At 39.4% G+C, this 18,371-nt stretch overlaps 1 protein-coding gene across 1 annotated transcript in view; it reads left to right on the forward strand.

Moving 5' to 3' along the window:
• The window catches only part of LOC124281151 (guanine nucleotide exchange factor DBS-like), a 155,181-nt gene that overhangs the window by 23,535 nt on the left and 113,275 nt on the right, over window positions 1-18,371 (forward strand). The window contains 2 exon segments of the mRNA XM_046717177.1: window positions 10,716-10,799; window positions 18,144-18,258. Coding sequence (XP_046573133.1) covers window positions 10,716-10,799; window positions 18,144-18,258 — 199 coding nt within the window.

Genomic DNA, 18,371 nt, shown 5'->3' on the forward strand with positions numbered 1-18,371 from the left:
AAAATAAAAGTAGTGCTTGTTTCTGGAATAGAAATCCAATACTATAGCATATTTTTTCATGAAACTGCCTGTACAGATCTGTCTAGGGGTAAACTACTGCTTTTTGATGATGTTTTAATTTGATGTTTTGGATTTTTGTGATAGCAAGTGAAAATGACAATCGTGCTCGATTAATAAATGAAACTACAAAACCATGGAACAATTTTGGATGGAGCCTGGTGCACAGATTAGCCTAGTGGTGAACTGCTGCCTTTTGATGATTTGGAACAAAGGAAAATAGTATACTGCATTAATTTTTCTTTACAAATGGTGAAGTGAGGTGAAATGGGGTTTAACGTCACACTTATAAATATTTCGCTGTTATGACGATGTGCATGCGTGTGTATGTGTGGCTGCTTGTACTAGCCCAGACAAGCTGGTTTTATAGTGCTAGCTCACTGAGATACCATGCCGCATTTAAGAATGAATACCCCACTCAGACCCATTATATTGACTCCGAGCCGACCAGTCCTTGTTGTACCCATTAATGCCGAACGCCAGGCAGGGACCAACAAGTACCATATTTCAATGTCTTTTCGTATGACGTGGCCAGGGATCGAAGCCGCAACCTTCTGCTCCCCGGGCGGACGCTCTAACCACTACACCACAGAGGTGGTGTTTTCTTTACTGAACTGAAAGTATCCAATGGCAATGAACCAAAAAAATATAAATAGCCCAACTCCATTACTGAATTGCACCAGATCAGGGTCATACATCATCTCCTTGTCGTATATTTTTGTTTATTTGTGTCATTGTCTGCTGACCACAGAACAACCCAATAACACACTCAGCCATGAAATATTCATCCCATTCGCAAAGCACACCACTCTCAAGTCTTACACTCACTTGACCCAGCTGGCTTGGTGTACTCCGGTGCCGCCACGCTGCACTGACTGTTGTTGATAACAGCACAATCAATAACTCAGTAGTCGCAGTCCAGCTGCGTACATTGCCATCAGTAGTGACATGTACATCAGTATGTCAGCTTAATGACTCACACGGTGGCCCTGAGACGGGTGTGTTCTGGGTAGATTATGTAATGTATGTGGGTAGATTATATAATGTACAGGGGACAGGTCAAAATTTTCTACTCGGGTACCCTACCCCCTATTACCCTACGCTACACGGATACCTGTTATGTTAATTCCTGACGTCAGATTTTTTAAGAAATGGCAATACATGTGTATTCTTTAGCTCGGAAGCTAAAATTTTGAGTTTTTCAATACATGTATCTTAACGATATATATTATTCAAAAGTAGTGACTGTAATTATGTCCAAATCGTTAAAGACAATTCAACCTTTTAATCATGAAAGAATAACATATTAAATTTTTTAATCTATTAGTCACATGACAGCTCCAGGTCCAACTCATAACCCACCCGTCCCGGGTATCCAGGTATCCGGATTATCTGTCCCAGCCTTAGTACGTGGGTAGATAGTGTGAGTGATCTGTGAATTTGATTTTATGCCACTTTTAGCAACATCCAGCAATATCACAGCAGGGGACACCAGAAATGGGCTTCACACATTGTACCCATGTGGGGAATCGAACCCAGGTTTTCTTCGTGACGATCAAATGCTTTAACCACTAGGCTAACCCACCGCTGATTAATGGTCCCTCTTCAGTCAGATCTTTATCCAAAATAATTTTCATCTGAAATGAATTATTGGAATTTCATATTTTGTCATGACTTGCTCTCTCGATAACCAAAGTATGAATAGACGATGCTATTTAGAAGGTGGTCAGATGTAACACATACATTTGGGATTACACTTTCTCAGTACATATTCTAGTTCTTTTGTTGGGATGAGTCCCAGCCAGGATGCAAACCCACACCCTCAGAGTCAGGCACCACACTGACTAATAGATCATGTGACTAATAGATCAGCCATCTATCCCACTCAGCCATCGCTGCCTCCACAAAATGGAATCCAGGCAGCTGGTGATCCATAGCCAAAGTAGTTTTTCCAACACAAAGTCCCACAGATGTTAAAATCAATACAGAATAGTATTGAAAAACAGTGGCATTTACAGCTGCCAAGAGTGGCAGTGCAGTTGATTGTGTGGATTGATGCTCATGATATTAATCACTAGATTGACTTACACTGGCTTGAATATCTACACACCATTGCAGTATAGTTAGAATTTAGCAGCATTAAATAACAAACAAACAAAGCAGTTATGGTGCACTGGGAATGAAGTCCTTTTCATACCCACATTGACTGGCACTCGTGGTGTTTGGTCCTGTGCATAGAGCTGAGGTCACAATTCAGTTATATTCCTTTGTGCAGATTTTTCTTTGATCAATAACATACTTTGATAAATAACATAAATTCGAGTAAAAGTGTTCTTTCCTGAGATAATTTGTGTTAGTGTGATAGCGCTTTTAGCATGCACAAGTGTGTGGAAAAGGATCTTTATAAACAGCCATTATCGTTATTGTCATTAGTCATGAGTTATATTGGACCGTATCTGTTCCCATAGTGGAATTGATCTACTATATTTCTGTGAGGAATCATTTTCATGGAACAGCCATGGAAATGCATCTGAAAAAGACAGATTATCGTATTTCCTCTCATGAGTGCTGAGTCCCTAATAAGCTCCGGGCCTCTAATAAGCGCCAGGTACGTTCGTTAAACACGCATTCTCCCTTGATTGAAAAATAGATTTATTAAGGAATGGTCCCTAACTTGACATAACGCCCACTAACAATTAATTACAGCACACCCAAGAAAGCACAATAAGTGCCGGGTCTCCAATAAGCATCGGGCCTGTAATAAGCGCAGGTTCTGGAAGTCTGTTGAATAAATAAACGCCTGGGCTCTTATTAGAGAAAATATGGTATGTGTTGTATCATGCCTGTCCTTGTTACTGATCATGCTTCTTTATGCTCTGGTATATTTTTGTGAGCAGGATCCTGTGTCATGTAATTGAAGTAATTGTAATGCCACATATCATACACCTATCTGGGGCGTTGGGGTAGCCTAGTCTTTAAAGAGTTTGTCACGCTGAAGACCCGGGTTCGATTCCCCACATGAGTACAATGTGTGAAGCCCATTTCTGGTGTCCCCCACCGTTATATTGCTAGAATATTGCTAAAAGTGGCATAAAACTAAACTCACTCACTCACCTATCATAACTGTATAGACTGCAGACTTATAGCAGTCGGAGCTGAATAGTTTTAATAGGTTAAAATATCATAATTACAACTGATCAATCATCGAAAATATTTGGTAAGCATCATTTATCAAATTTTCCAGGTTATGTTTGTTAATGCAGAAGAAATAAAGAAAAAACATGTTGTTCTTTTAGGTTGTCTTTTCCTCGCAAATTGCACAAAATGCATTTGCAAATTTCACATCTTTAAAGGGATGACTAGCATGTTAGGAACATAAATTTCCTGGAGTCTTGTAGTGCTTATAAAATGTAACAACCAAAACCAACCTTGTGAATTTTTTTTTTAATGCAAACAAGTGGTCCAAAATTGTTTGTGTTCAATTATGAGAAAACACGATCGATTGCTTGGTCGTTTAGTCACTGCGACCAATCATCGATTGTTTCAATCGATCAGACCATCACTACTGTCTACATGCAGGCTCTGTATGTTCTCGATAACATTAGAAATCAATACTCCTGGAATACACGGCTTAACTCTTCAGCTTGTGAGGTAACAATCTCCAATACAGCAGTAAACGTGACCCAGGATCTTCTCCGTGTTCCCTGATACCAAGATGGAGGAAGGCTGAAACAGGAGTGTGTCAAATGAAAAGGGGAATGATTATTAGGGCTGCAGTGATTTGGTTTGATTCATCAAAAATCGAATCTGACACCTTAGTTTCGATTGTCGGTAACCATTATAACTATTTTGATTCAATATTTGAGTGTTGTTCTGTGTTTAAACATCATATTTTATTTGTTTGAAAAAGGTTATGTCATTTACATGTACATTCCTGATTTCCTAGTGAACCTTAGAAAATGTTTTCCGTGTGATGTTTTGTTTAATAAACTCTGAGAGTTAAGTGAAATCTGATGTTTTTACTTGTATGAAGAATCAAATTCTTGTGGGGTTCAGTGTGTGTTGTGGGAGTGTGTTGGTGTGTGTTATGTAGTGTGTGTGGGGTGTGGTATCTGTGTGTGTTGGTGTTCAGTGTGTGTTATAGGAGTGTGTAGGTGTGTGTCATGTATCTGTGTGTGTGTGTGTGTTGGTGTTCAGTGTGTGTTGTGGGAGTGTGTTGGTGTGTGTTATGTATCTGTGTGTGTTGGGGTTCAGTGTGGGTGTGTGCTATGGGTGTCTGTGTGTGTGTGTTGTCTTGGTGTGTGTTATGTGTGTGTGTTGGGGTTCAGTGTGTGTGTTGTGGGAGTGTGTTGGTGTGTGTTATGTATCTGTGTGTGTTGGGGTTCAGTGTGTGTTGTGGGAGTGTGTTGGTGTGTGTTATGTATCTGTGTGTGTGTGTGGGTGTGTGTCATGTATCTGTGTGTTGGGGTTCAGTGTGTGTTGTGGGAGTGTGTTGGTGTGTGTTATGTATCTGTGTGTGTTGGGGTTCAGTGTGTGTTGTGGGAGTGTGTTGGTGTGTGTTATGTATCTGTGTGTGTTGGGGTTCAGTGTGTGTTGTGGGAGTGTGTTGGTGTGTGTTATGTATCTGTGTGTGTTGGGGTTCTGTTTGTCTTGTGGGGGTGATCGGCTTGGCGAAATATGTGTTTCTCAGGGTTCTTCTAGAATACTACACCATCAAAGAAGACAATGGCAACACAACATCTAACAAACACTCGCCACCAGACAGTGTCATCAATACAAGTCATAGCAATACCACCCATCTTATTTCAATGAAATAACAAAAGTAATTTATACTTCAATCCATTAAGCCTGGGGCCTAATTAACGAGCCCTAAAACAACATCTTGGCATTCCTGCGAAGGGATTAACTAATGATAATCCCCTTTGTCCAGACAGAGTCTGATACTTAGCTTGAGGCAAATTATAGTTCCTAATCTGATAATGAGATAGATATGGAATGGTGTTGATAGCAGGTAGCAACCGGGTGAATAGTTTCGCCCAATAGGAATCCTCATGAACCAACATACTGTTGCAATAGTGTAGAACGTTCCATCATTTGTAGAAGAACTAGATTCTAGATGTGCCACAGAAGTTTGCAGCTGGAAATGTTTTATTGGATCTACTGTGGATCAGCCATAAACAAGCTGATATTGAGAGAACTTACAGTGTGAAATCAGAAGAGGATAGTTTACTGCCAAAGTGAAACCATTTTCAGTGAAATCTTTGTCTTAGTTGATGTTGAGGACTCTTTGTTGTACAATCTGGATGTGGATCTGGATGTGGATTTGTGATGTGGATGTCTGAGATTTCGGTACAGTTCTACATAGAAGAATATTGTGTACTTGTTTGTGGAGTTATGTAATTGTTTCGAAGCAGGAACCTGATACTTTGATCAGTACACTGTACAAGTCAAGACTGAGTATTCAGGTAAATAGCAGATCTCAATCAGAATCATCGTCAATGACCTTCACAGGTAGGACTTTTTCAAGTTAGAGAAAATCTCATGAATAGAACTATAATTATGGCGATATAATGTCACACTCAACCATTCTAACCCTTTCCATAAAGTTATTTTAGCTCTAAGGTGATCGTAACTCCCATAGCTTACCACAGACGTACGATCATTGCAGCACTCAGATCGCTTGGTGGGATGTGGCACTAGTCAAAACAGGTTGGGTGATGGGTAGACTCACTCACTCACTCTAAGTCAATAATTAATAGTTTAAATCATAATTTCTAACAAATCTTCTTCTAACAGACTGGCATCCCTAGACTGTCTGCTTATCTGGACTTGCCTCTTTAATAGATAGAATTACTATATACATGGACACAACTTTCAGTAGTAATCAAGCAAGGCTAGATGTCGGGTGTATATATAGAGAATTCACCGAGTAAAATTTTTTGATATCAATAAATCACCACGAAGTTGATAAAGTAACAAATATCCAAGGCTTGCCGAGGATATTTTTACTTTCATCAACTAGTGTTGATATATTTGATATCAGAAGACACGAGGGTGAGATTCTATTTATCATCAAAAATCACTCTTCATTAGCTTTCAATGAAAAATATACATCTCTGAAGACGGTACTGTCATTAGTCTCAAGAGTGCAGCGATGTCACAGCATTGTGACGCCATCAAGTTCATGACGTCATAGTATTGTCACGGCATTGTACAAAATCTACTTTCAAAGCGATATCTCCTAGGAGATATCGTCTGATCTCACACAAGCAATATCTCCTGTTAAACACAGTTTTGGATGATAAATCTATCTCTCATTTGATAATCACCATGAATTTGACTCCATAACCTTGTATATCTCATGCAATGAAAACAAAACTGCAACATGAAAAATGAATATGTATGCAAGTGACACGTAGTATCAGAACTGATTTGTCAATGAAACTGACATGTCATCAACTTTCTTGAGCTCACAGCTTAAAATGCTTGTTCTGAACAAATAAAAGTCACTTCACTTCAGCCACTCTTGTCATGTCCAAGAGCTGACAATAAACTTTCACAACAAACCCTCTTGTACTTGTACATCTTAGGCTTTTTACCAATCTTGTAACTTGGTTCACAGTACAGCAGAATTTGTTGTTATGAGAATAAAATGAAAACCTTGTGTAATAAGCATGTGCAGCATGTTTTGCATCAAGCCATATACTTCATATAATATTCCTCATCATTTTTAGGCCACAGTAAATTATTAGTTCAAAAATATAAATTGTCAAAAATGGAATATAGGCATGTTGTTCTAAATGCAACAAAGTTCAAGCAAGGCTTCTGTGTACATGTACTCATTCTTAGGGGATTCACATACATGAAGATTTAGAAGGATGGCATATATGATCCATGTCAACAAGTGAACATGGGAATTCACATAGCCATTTTTTTTTAAATGATCTTTAAAAACATTTTAGTAGTAAAAACAGGTAGAGATGAAACATTATAAAAATCCTTTTATTAAACAATTTGAGCCAATATATTCTAGGAAAGTAGATGAAAACTTGTAATAAATACTTATTATCAAATAATTCGACAAAATAGGTATTTTAATTAAATTGTTTGCCTTTGAAACATGTCAGCTTAATAGTATTATGATGAACAAAATTTAAATGTATTTTATGGCTTCAGTTTAACCTGTTTACTCTAAGGGAATGCTTTCCTTTCATGAATTTGAAGTATTACCACAAGATAACTGTTTGGAATATGTTATAGCTGCAGTGATTGTTGTAGGCATGTAATTACTTTAAACCTGTGAGCGGCGGTGGGGTAGCCTTGTGGTTAAAGCATTCACATGTCACGCAAAAGGCCTGGGAACAATGTGTGCAGCCCATTTCTGGTGTCCGTTAGGGTGATATTGCTGGCATATTGCTAAATGTATCATAAAACCTTACTCACTCATGACTTACACCTGTGGTCTCTTATGCTTGTTGTAAGAATCAATGAATTGTAATTATCGAGTCTCCGATAGCAGTTAATCGATAGTAGAAACGAAAAAACTATTCATGCATCGATAGTATGTGTGACTAGTTTAGTAGCTGACTTCCATTGATAAATGAGCAACACAAAATACAGGAAGTACCAGATTCGTTCACTTTGATTTAGAGTTATCTGCCCCTGTTACATCTTAAATAAACATGATCTGGGTTTCAAGTTTCTTGTCAGTTATTGAAAGAGGCTGAAACTACTTCAACTTGTTTTTTTATCATATAAACTAAACATTCACTTGGGCAATAACTTCAAGTAAGACAATTCAAGGAGAGAAAAACTATTGCAATAGTTGGTCGCAATAGACGGTCGCAATAGTTGTTTCCTCCTCAATAGTCACCCCTTGTGGTCACCTTCAGTTGCATGTCACCATACCCCAAAGTCAAACTCAAACTCTTTGTTCTCTAGAAACCGCCAATGAGATAAGCGTAGATTCAATATTTCATTTTTTAAATGCTTTAAATACATGGTGCAGTAGTTTAGAAATGCCTTTAAGGTCACTTATGCTGGTAACGTAGACAAGAATTTCTTAAAGATGAACAAATTTGGAAATTCTAAGTATTTAGCATTCAGAGAGTATTGTTGCTGTTGGAGAAAAAGTTCACATCTCAACAAGTAATCAAACTCGTGTCCCACAGCGTTTGAAACACAAAGTGGACATTGTTGGTCTTCATGTGGAGTGCACTAGTTGATGATGTTCACAATGTCAACCTCTGTAGCTTGCCAGGTCCTGACTATTCTACAAGCTGCAGTAATTGAGTTGAAAGATAATTTGGAAGCAACTCTTAGCCATAAAACAAATGTTTTAACACACACACAAACAGGCTGTGCAAGTTTATACATGTTAAGCATCTACAAATGTCAGGCAATGTTGGCATTGTTAAAAGGTTGTTTCGGGCATTGAAAGCTACTTTTAGTGAAGACCGTGACTTTAGACTCTCATGACTGTGGGCACTATGCCTATGCTGATGACAATCAGGTTACCAGGATTCTTAATCTGTAATCGCCAGTAACTGATCTACAGCTCATAGACAGTTGCGTTTCTGATATAAAGACCTGGATGAACACAAGGAAACACCAACTGAATGATGACAAAACGGAGTTGCTCGTGCTTGGAAATTCCAAACAGCTGCAGAAAACCTCCATCTGCAATGTGAAGATTTCAACATCTCACATGCAACCTTCCCCTGTCACTAAGGATCTTGGAGTATATCTTGATGCCAGTTTGTCTTTGGAATCGCAAGTCAACCATCTTTATAAGAACTGTCACTATTATCTGCGAACCATCAGCTTCATTAGAAATCTCATCACAACAGAATGTGCTCATTCTTTGGTTCGATCCATTATACTCGACTCGACTATTGCAACAGTCTGCACTTTGGCATCAGTTCAACTCAACTTCAGAAACTTAAAAAATTACAGAACTGACAGCAGCTCGCATCATCTGCCTCAAGTCCAAGAAAGATCATATCACACCTTCACTGATGTCTCTTCACTGGTTGCCTATCAAATTCCGGATTGACTTCAAAATTCTATGTATCACTTTCAAAGCTCTACATAGACAAACACCTGAATACCTCTCCAGTCTTCTGTGTCAGTACATCCCAACCCGACCATTACGATCCCAGAATCACCAGCTACTTGTCATTCCTAAAGTTTGACTCTCGTCCCATGGGAAAAGATCATTCCAACATTCAGCCACCAGTCTCTGGAACAACTTGCCCACTCACATCAAGAATGCTGAATCTTTGGACACATTTAAATCATCTCTAAAAACCCACTTTTTTCGTCTTGCCTATTACTAGACTTTCTATGTTCAATTGTCTCTCTATAAACAGTTTTAACTATTTTTTTTCTCCTATAGTATTGTAGCGCCATGAGCAGGTATTAGTACCTGGATGTAGTGCTATATAAATACCCACATTGTTATTATTATTTAAACAAGGAAGAGCTGACTTTATTGAACTTGAAGTCGATTTTTGCATGGTTAGGTGATGGATTAAGACTGAAAATAGCTTTAGACAATGTTTTTTTATAACAAAGAAAAAGTCGAAGCTGAAGGTAATTAGCTGTCTCATGGAAGGAAAAGGGCTTTAGGACGTTTGCTGACTAGTAGCATGCCTTTTAGTACCCTCCTCCCTTAAAGCTTTAAAAAATATATGGATTCACATTTTCTCCAAAATGTTTAATGTGAACCCAATATATTGATAAACTGTCCAAATATACTAACGAAACACCAAGGAAAGACCTTTGATAAATACTGAATTATTGTGTAAGAAAATATCACAATACCCACAAAAATTGATTGCCTACCAGCTGTTTTATGAGCTTTGTGCATGAAACTATAACATTTTACATCTAATCTATAGAGACCTTCATGTCGTAGGCAAAACCTGAATTCTGTTAATGAGTCTTCAGGAAAGTTGTAGGCTGATTTTCAAGAAGCGTTTCATCCTTCATTAGACTTAGTTTGGGGTAGTTTCCTGTGACTTTGGTGGAAATGAAAAAGTTAATGATTTGCAAAATATTGTAAAACTTGTGGAAAATTGGAAACATGTCAAGATTGCCGAATGACAGCATTCTTATCGGCATTCCTGACATGTGTTTGAGAGAGGAGAGATAAAGTGATTTAAAATTAAAATTTCAACGTCGCATCACCGTCATTTCAGCCATATAGCTATGAAGGGATATGGATGCTTTATTCCTTCATATGACATCAAGATATTTTAAGACTCCTTCAAACTTTAAGTTGTGGTTGTCAAATCAGTGAAAATGTGAACAGTTGTATTCACTGGATGTAAAATAGGAAGACTGAAAACAGACTTAATGCAGTCATATGATAGCATTTTAATGAATTAAAAAACTGGAGCATGTTTTTTTTTAAATCGAAATATGCAAATACAGTCGTCATAAATACCATGAGATACACAGAAAATCTTTTTGTGAATTATACTAATATTTTGCTCATGCAATTTGATATGTATCTAAGAAAGTTGCAGTTTTGTATTTTTATTACTCCCTTTGGTCATGTCTGTATTTATATGGTGAAAGAAGAAATATTTATATTTGCTTTGAATTTGTTTACTTGTGTCATCTGTGTTAACTGATGAGTAATTGTGTTCCAGGTAATGCGATGGATGAGTCCGTCTGTCACTACAGCGTCCTGGACGTCGCACAACTTTTACAGTCCAGGTTCGCTCTCCTGTCAGGTGAGGATTTTATACTGAGTTGTCTCCCTTTTAGTTCCTGTTGACATACTGGTGGTTGATTATTCAATCATAGGGAATTCAATCCCTTCCTTTCAACAAATATCTCCATCCACTTAGAGCGCCTGGTCTTTAATAGTCATTCTCCCTCCATGTTCCGTACATCCTGGGCATGTGGTTCAGTAAACTGATTTAAAACCTCTGAACCAGTGTGTGAAATGATTTAAGTTATGATACATTTTCAAATCATGCCCGATGATGCCCTGATAAATGTTCATCATAGTTGCAGCTTAATGATGAAAGCCATGTCTCTATTCACATTTCGTGCTAGTGAATAATTTTGTGGGCTAGTAACTTTCAGGCATAGCTAACCCGACTGGCTAGCAAAATTTGGAAACTATTTCGCACACTGCTTAGAACCCATTTCTTTGGTTCTCACTGTCTGAAATTACCTGCCCTTGATTTTCAGTTGGTGTTTTAATTTTACTTGCTCAGTCTAACGGACTAATCAGAATGCAAACCAGCCTCAGTGCTGGATTTGATTTGCGAGAAATTAAACATCGAAAAACTGACACTCAAAAGATAGCCTCAAAATCTCTCCAGTGGAAAGGATGTATTCATGTCGATTAAAACTGGCAAAGGAAAGTCTTTCCTTGCGCATCTCCTTTTTCCTTACCATGACATTTAATAATGATAGGTTTATAAAATGTTATGAAAATCAAGGGCAGATAATTTGAGATCACGAGAACAAGGGATCAGAGTAGGTTTCTGAAAAGCAAGCCCTTGAAATATAGAGGATGTACTTCCGGATCAAGTTCTAATCCATCTTCCACAATCCACACCTGATAACCTATTCAATGTCTTTCCATGTTTATCTCAACTTTCTTCCTGAAATCACCCAGGGCATTGGGTAGCCCAGTGGTTAAAGCATTCGCTTTTCATGCAGAAAACCGGGTTCGATTCCTCACATCTGTACAATGTGCGAAGCCCATTTGTGGTGTTCCCTGCTGTGATATTGCTGGAATAATGCTAAAATCAGAGTAAAACTGAACTCACTCACTCACTCATGACGTCTCCCAAACTCCCCTCTGCCACATACTGCCATTTCAACTCCCCAGAAGCTAATCATTTTGAAGAAGAGGGCAAGCCAATATACAAAAGTGTGAAAAGGCATGATAACTTAACACCCAAGGTGTCCTAGTTAGGTGTGGTGTCCATTCCTTGTTTGACAGTGTGTGGAGTCATCCCATAGATGCCATCCTTACTTAGCTTGATGATGGGTTTAACCTATTTAGTCATGTGGACAAGGCGTCCAGCTTTAGATCAGAAGATCCATGGTTCGAATCCCAGCATGAGCCTAATAAATTTTATGACTGCTATGCATGTCCCCTCTAGACCATAATCCCACCTGCCTGCATCTCCCTCAAAAGCATCTGAGAATCAGCATTGATTTACATTTCAGGGCCTAGATTTTTGAAGCTCTCTTAGCGCTAAGATAATCGTAAGTGCCATACATTAACATTAACTTACGACTATCTTAGCGCTAAGAGAGCTTCGAAAATCTAGGCCCAGGGTTTAATTCCTCAAAACGATCAGCACTATGGTGATCTTAGCTCCAATGCTTGAACAAAGACTTATGACAATCTTTGTGCAATGATCACTTTGTTGTAGACGTGTGAAGATCCGGGTTAGAATTGATCTACAGTAAAACATGCTTGTCGTAAGAGGTGCTTAATGGGATTGGGTGGTCAGGCTCGCTGACTTGGTTGACACATGTTATCGGTTCCCAGTTGTGCAGATCGATGCTCATGCTGTTGATCACTGGATTGTCTGGTCCAGACTACATTTGTGGTGTTCCCTGCTGTGATATTGCTGACTGCCTCCATATAGCTGGAATATTGCTGAGTGTGGCGTAAAACTAAACTCACTCACTCAGTTTGTGGAAAGGAACCTTCCTTTCATTCCAGAATTCCCCTTCTTGCAAATGTCTTGAAGCCTCAATCCACCTCAGTTATGTAGACTATCACTTAGCCTTGGAAGGTACATAATTTTGCCGGAAACAAGTTATGTTAAAATTGTTTGTATGTTGGATAATGGAGCACTCATCAATATTTCAGCTATATGACAGAAATCTGTAAATAGTTGAGTCTGGACCAGACCATCCAGTGATTAACAGATTGAGCCTCTGTCTCTGCATTTTGGAACCGATGACATGTGTCAACCAAGTCAGTGAGCCTGACCACCCGATCCTATTAGTCGCCTCTTACATCAAGCATGGGTTACTGAAGATCAGTTCTAACCCGGATCTTCACAGGTCCATTTATATTGTAAAACTAAACCCATGAGTTGTAAGATTCAAAATCTAGACTTGCTTCACCTAGGGCGAAAACATAACTGAAGTCCAGGAGCAACAGGAACATAATATAGCTCAGCGACTTTAAGACAGGCTAGCTATATAATTAGAGCTGCAATGATTCACCCAGACCTTGATTTTATTATTTTTTATTCGTTCCTTCATATGAGTAAAAAACATCAGATTTCATTTAAACCTGAGAGTCGGCTTTTTTAGAGTGAAATCCATCGTGATGTCAACTAACAACAGTTGTCATTGAATAATTAGCCCAGCGTCAACCAATCATGTTTCACCTTATTTCAGCGCTCAAAACTGCTCGGAAGGAGTAAAATATTTGATCTGGCTGTGTGGAAGTAAAATGATAGGTATTCAAATATCGAATTGAAATAGCGATAATGGTTATCGAAAATCGAAACTAAGGTGTCAGATTCGATTTGCGATGAATTGAACTCAATCGTTGAACCCTACATAAAATAGAGTCATTAGAAAAAAATGACATGCATCTTTTTCATTGGAAGGAAGTCTGAAGAACATTCCCTAGCTACCTGGCTGTAACTTCGTCTCACTCCAACCTCATTATTTTGTCTGTCAGTAGCTGAAGTCATCTTTTTAATTCTTTATTGTATTTATCCATAAGTGAACTCTGTCTTTGTCCGACCACCTGACACATCGATCGCTAAGTAACCACATTGATTAAGTCTACTTTTAGTCAGTGTCAGGCAGAGAAATGAATGGTATGACAACTTGAAGTGTTGTGATGTATAGTGTCTGGAGAACATTTGGTGTTCAGTATCTGAGGTTTAATATTCAAGATGTTAGCAAATACAGATGAGTGAGTGAGTGAGTGAGTTGGGTTTTACGTCGCTTTTAGCAATATTCCAGCAATATCACGACGGGGGACACCAGAAATGGGCTTCACACATTGTGCCCATGTAGGGAATCGAACCTGGGTCTTCGGCGTGACGAGCCAAGGCTTTAACCATTAGGCTACCCCACCGCCCCCAAATACAGATGAGGGTCAGAATCTGAGAGCAGCAGGGTTAAGGTCTTCATCACTTCATCAATGACAGAAACAGGATTTGATGACTCTAGAAAAATACAGCTTTTGGTTGTCTAGGACAGTAGTAGACCTTCAAAACCTTCATTTTGTCAAGGGGTGGTGGAGTAGCCGCTCGTATTCGCTCGTCACACTGAAGGCGTGAGTTTGATTCCCCACATGGGTATAATGTGTGAAGCCCATTTCTGGTGTCCCCTGCCGTGATAATGCTGGAATATTGGTAAAAGTGGTGTAAACTAAACTCACTCACTTTATAGATGCTAACATCGCTATCACACTACATTGAAACGTCAATGCAGGTCAAAATATTGTTGAAAATATGTGACACTGTGCCTTTAACTAAACTGAGTACCTAAACTGTCTTTAGTCACCAGTAAGATGTTTTTTAAGTCACAGATATCAATGTGTGTATAGGCTGTAGACGTGACTTATCCTTTAGTCTATAAAACATGTTTTATTACCGAGGCATCCTGGCGGTATTGATTCGGATGTGCCAGATCAAACAAGTACAGTTTAAGTGTGATATTTATTTTAACCTCTGTCCAGGTATATAGATTTTGCTTCAAAGCAATACTTACCTCCGACCTTAACAGGAGCTTTGGATCAGCAAATTAACCTGGGCTTGTCTAGTTGATGCTGGGCATATAAATACAATCTTTACATATACCATTATATGTGGTAATCTTAATTAATTTGTCAAGTAACTTCACATTGTCAGGGGGGCGGTGCGGTAACCACTCACGCTGAAGACTCCCCACATGGATACAATGTGTGAAGCCCATTTCTGGTGTCCCTCATCGTGATATTGCTGGAATACTGATAAAAGGGGCATAGAACTAAACTCACTCACTCACTTATATAATTATTATTCATTTTTAACACATGTATATTAAATTACCATTACATTTATGATATCTTTTACAAGCATAAAAATAATGCTTTGCAGAGATAGAAATATTCATTAACTCAATCACAAATTATACATTAATTATGTTCATATTCTAACACATATTGGGGGGTGGGGTAGCCTAGTGGTTAAAGCGTTCGCTTGTCATGCTGAAGTCCCAGGTTCGATTCTCCACATGGGTACAATGTGTGAAGCCCATTTCTGGTGTCCCCTGATGTGATATTGCTGTAATATTGCTAAATGCTAAACTAAACTAAGGACAAGTTTGACAGGTTTTATGAAACGATGAATGTCTACAGCTGTCGATGGTGTTAGTATATGTAATTAACAACACATTCCACAATGTCCTTCTGGGGTAATACATGTGGTTAAACAGCATGACATGTACATGGGATGTGTGACATGTACATGGGATGTGTGATATGTACATGGGAGCTGTGTGATATGTACGTGGGAGCTGTGTGATATGTACGTGGGAGCTGTGTGATATGTACGTGGGAGCTGTATGATATGTACGTGGGAGCTGTGTGATATGTATGTGGGAGCTGTGTGATATGTACATGGGAGCTGTGTGATATGTACATGGGAGCTGTGTGATATGTACATGGGAGCTGTGTGATATGTACATGGGAGCTGTGTGACATGTACATGGGAGCTGTGTGATATGTACATGGGATGTGTGATATGTACATGTGTGATGTGTATGTACATGGGAGCTGTGTGATATGTACATGGGATGTGATATGTACATGGGAGATGTGTGATATGTACATGGGATGCTGTGTATGTACATGTGATATGTACATGGGAGCTGTGTGATATGTACGTGGGATGATATGTACGGAGCTGTGTGAATATGTACATGGGAGCTGTGTGATATGTACATGGAGCTGTGTGATATGTACATGGAGCTATGTGATATGTACATGGAGCTGTGTGATATGTATGTGTGATATGTACATGGGAGCTGTGTGAGCTATGTATATGTATGTGGGAGCTGTGTGATATGTACGTGGGAGCTGTGTGATATGTACGTGGGAGCTGTGTGATATGTACATGGAGCTGTGTGATATGTACATGGGAGCTATGTGATATGTACATGGGAGCTGTGTGATATGTACGTGCTATAGACACCAGCTGTTACATGTCCATGACTAGCTGTCATATCGTGTGTCAATCTGTCGAGGCTGCTGATAGTGCTGAATCTCTGTGTCAGTGTGTTAGGACTTGACTTTTGGATGAGCGTATAGTCACGTTGGGATATTTGGACTTTTAGGAAGTCAACTGGAACAGCCTCATCTACAACAGTCTCAGAAACAAAACAACTCAGTAACCAACAGCCCCAACAACTTATGCAGAAACAAGCAGGGGACAAAGCAATTAAGTAACTCATGGCCTCACTAAACACCATGGAAACAAACAGATCAAAACAACCAAGTAGTCCACAGCCTCACCAACAAGTCTTTGAACAAACAAGAAACAGAACAACCAACTGTCCCTATGCCCCTTTCTACACCCCCACCCCCACCCCCACCCCACACACAGAGAAAACAACAACAACCAACTGTCCCTATGCCCTTTCTACACCCCCACACACCCACCCCCACACACAGAAAACAACAACAACCAACTGTCCCTATGCCCCTTTCTACACCCCCCACACCCCCACAGAAAACAACAACCAACTGTCCCTATGCCGCTTTCTATCCCCCACCCCACACACAGAGAAAACAACAACCAACTGTCCCTATGCCCCTTCTACTACCCACACACACACACACACACAGAGAAAACAACAACAACCAACTGTCCCTAAGCCCTTTCTACCCCTCACACACACACAGAAAACAACAACCAACTGTCCCTATGCCCTTTCTACCCCACATACACACACAGAAAACAACAACAACCAACTGTCCCTATGCCCCATTCTAAAAAACACACACACACACACACACACGGAAAACAACAACAACCAACTACCAACTATCCCATGGCTTCACCAACCTATTTGTGAACACTCAAGAACAAACAATGTCAATATTGATGTAAGACTACTAGTCATCCTGCTCTTGATATGGAATTAACGTGTAATTTCCCCACAAAAAACACTATAGTTATTATTATTATTATAGGACATTTATATAGCGCACATATCCACGCAACTAGTGCATGCTCAAGGCACTGGTATTATTTCCCTCGATCATTGGATGTCAATTTCAACGGCACATCGTATTTTTAATCTCAACTCCCTGGGGAGTATACTCTCTTGCTGCCACTAGGTGCACTGAGTTATTGTGGCTTTTTCATCCTAACGAGGTACCCATTCACAGCTGGGTGGACTGGGACACATAGTCACAGTACTTTGTCCAAGTTTACTGCACGTTGCTGTACCCTCAACTAGGTGTTTGCACGTATTCATGTGGACACCATCTGGTCATATTCCAATGGATTCTTGGGTCCTTTTAAGTGCACAGGGTTGTGTACTGTACACTAGGGGTTGTGACAACACTGAAAGAGTCTGCACACAATGTTGACTCCAAGGTTTATACACCCGGTCACAGGTGGGCTCGATCCCGACACCTCAACCTCGCTGCATCACCAGCCTGGCACTTAGCCAGCTCGCCCATCACGCCCCTTTGTGGCGTAGTTTGAGGCATAGTTAGAAATATGTATAGTCTAATATAAAATAAAAACAAGAGTGGCCTATGTATCATGAGGCTTAGAGCACCACTCATCTGATGTCAAATCGATATCATTGATAATTGTGTTAAGGATGATGATAATATATGGGAACATGGAGAATAAAGTGATAATGATAAAATCATTAACTTGATGATTATGGTGATGGTGATGATGACGATGACGATGATGATATGTCATGGTTAATGTATGTGATCACATCAGTGAGGATTTTTTAATGATGATGGTAATGTGTGTCAAAGTGTTATGTACAAATTCTACGATGAGCACTTATTGATATCAATCACAAAATGCGAAGTGTAGCTGAATTAGACATTTTGTTTACAGGTGGCAAAGCTAAGAATGGAGCGCCAATCATCACCTTCTCCGACTGCCCGATGCTGCCTGAAGTATCTGAAGAAGACTATAGGAAAGTCATGAAATACCTTTGTCATATACCACCGTAAGTTCCGGCATGAATTACTCTGTGTTAGATTTAGTGATCTATTGATATATCGTTGACTCTTCACCCGAGGGTTCAATTCACCACATGGGCACAATGTGTGAAGCCCATTT

The sequence above is a fragment of the Haliotis rubra genome, unplaced genomic scaffold, assembly GCF_003918875.1.
Source record: "Haliotis rubra isolate DU_JTF1 unplaced genomic scaffold, ASM391887v1 Scf28, whole genome shotgun sequence".
In the NCBI taxonomy this organism is placed as follows: domain Eukaryota; kingdom Metazoa; phylum Mollusca; class Gastropoda; order Lepetellida; family Haliotidae; genus Haliotis; species Haliotis rubra.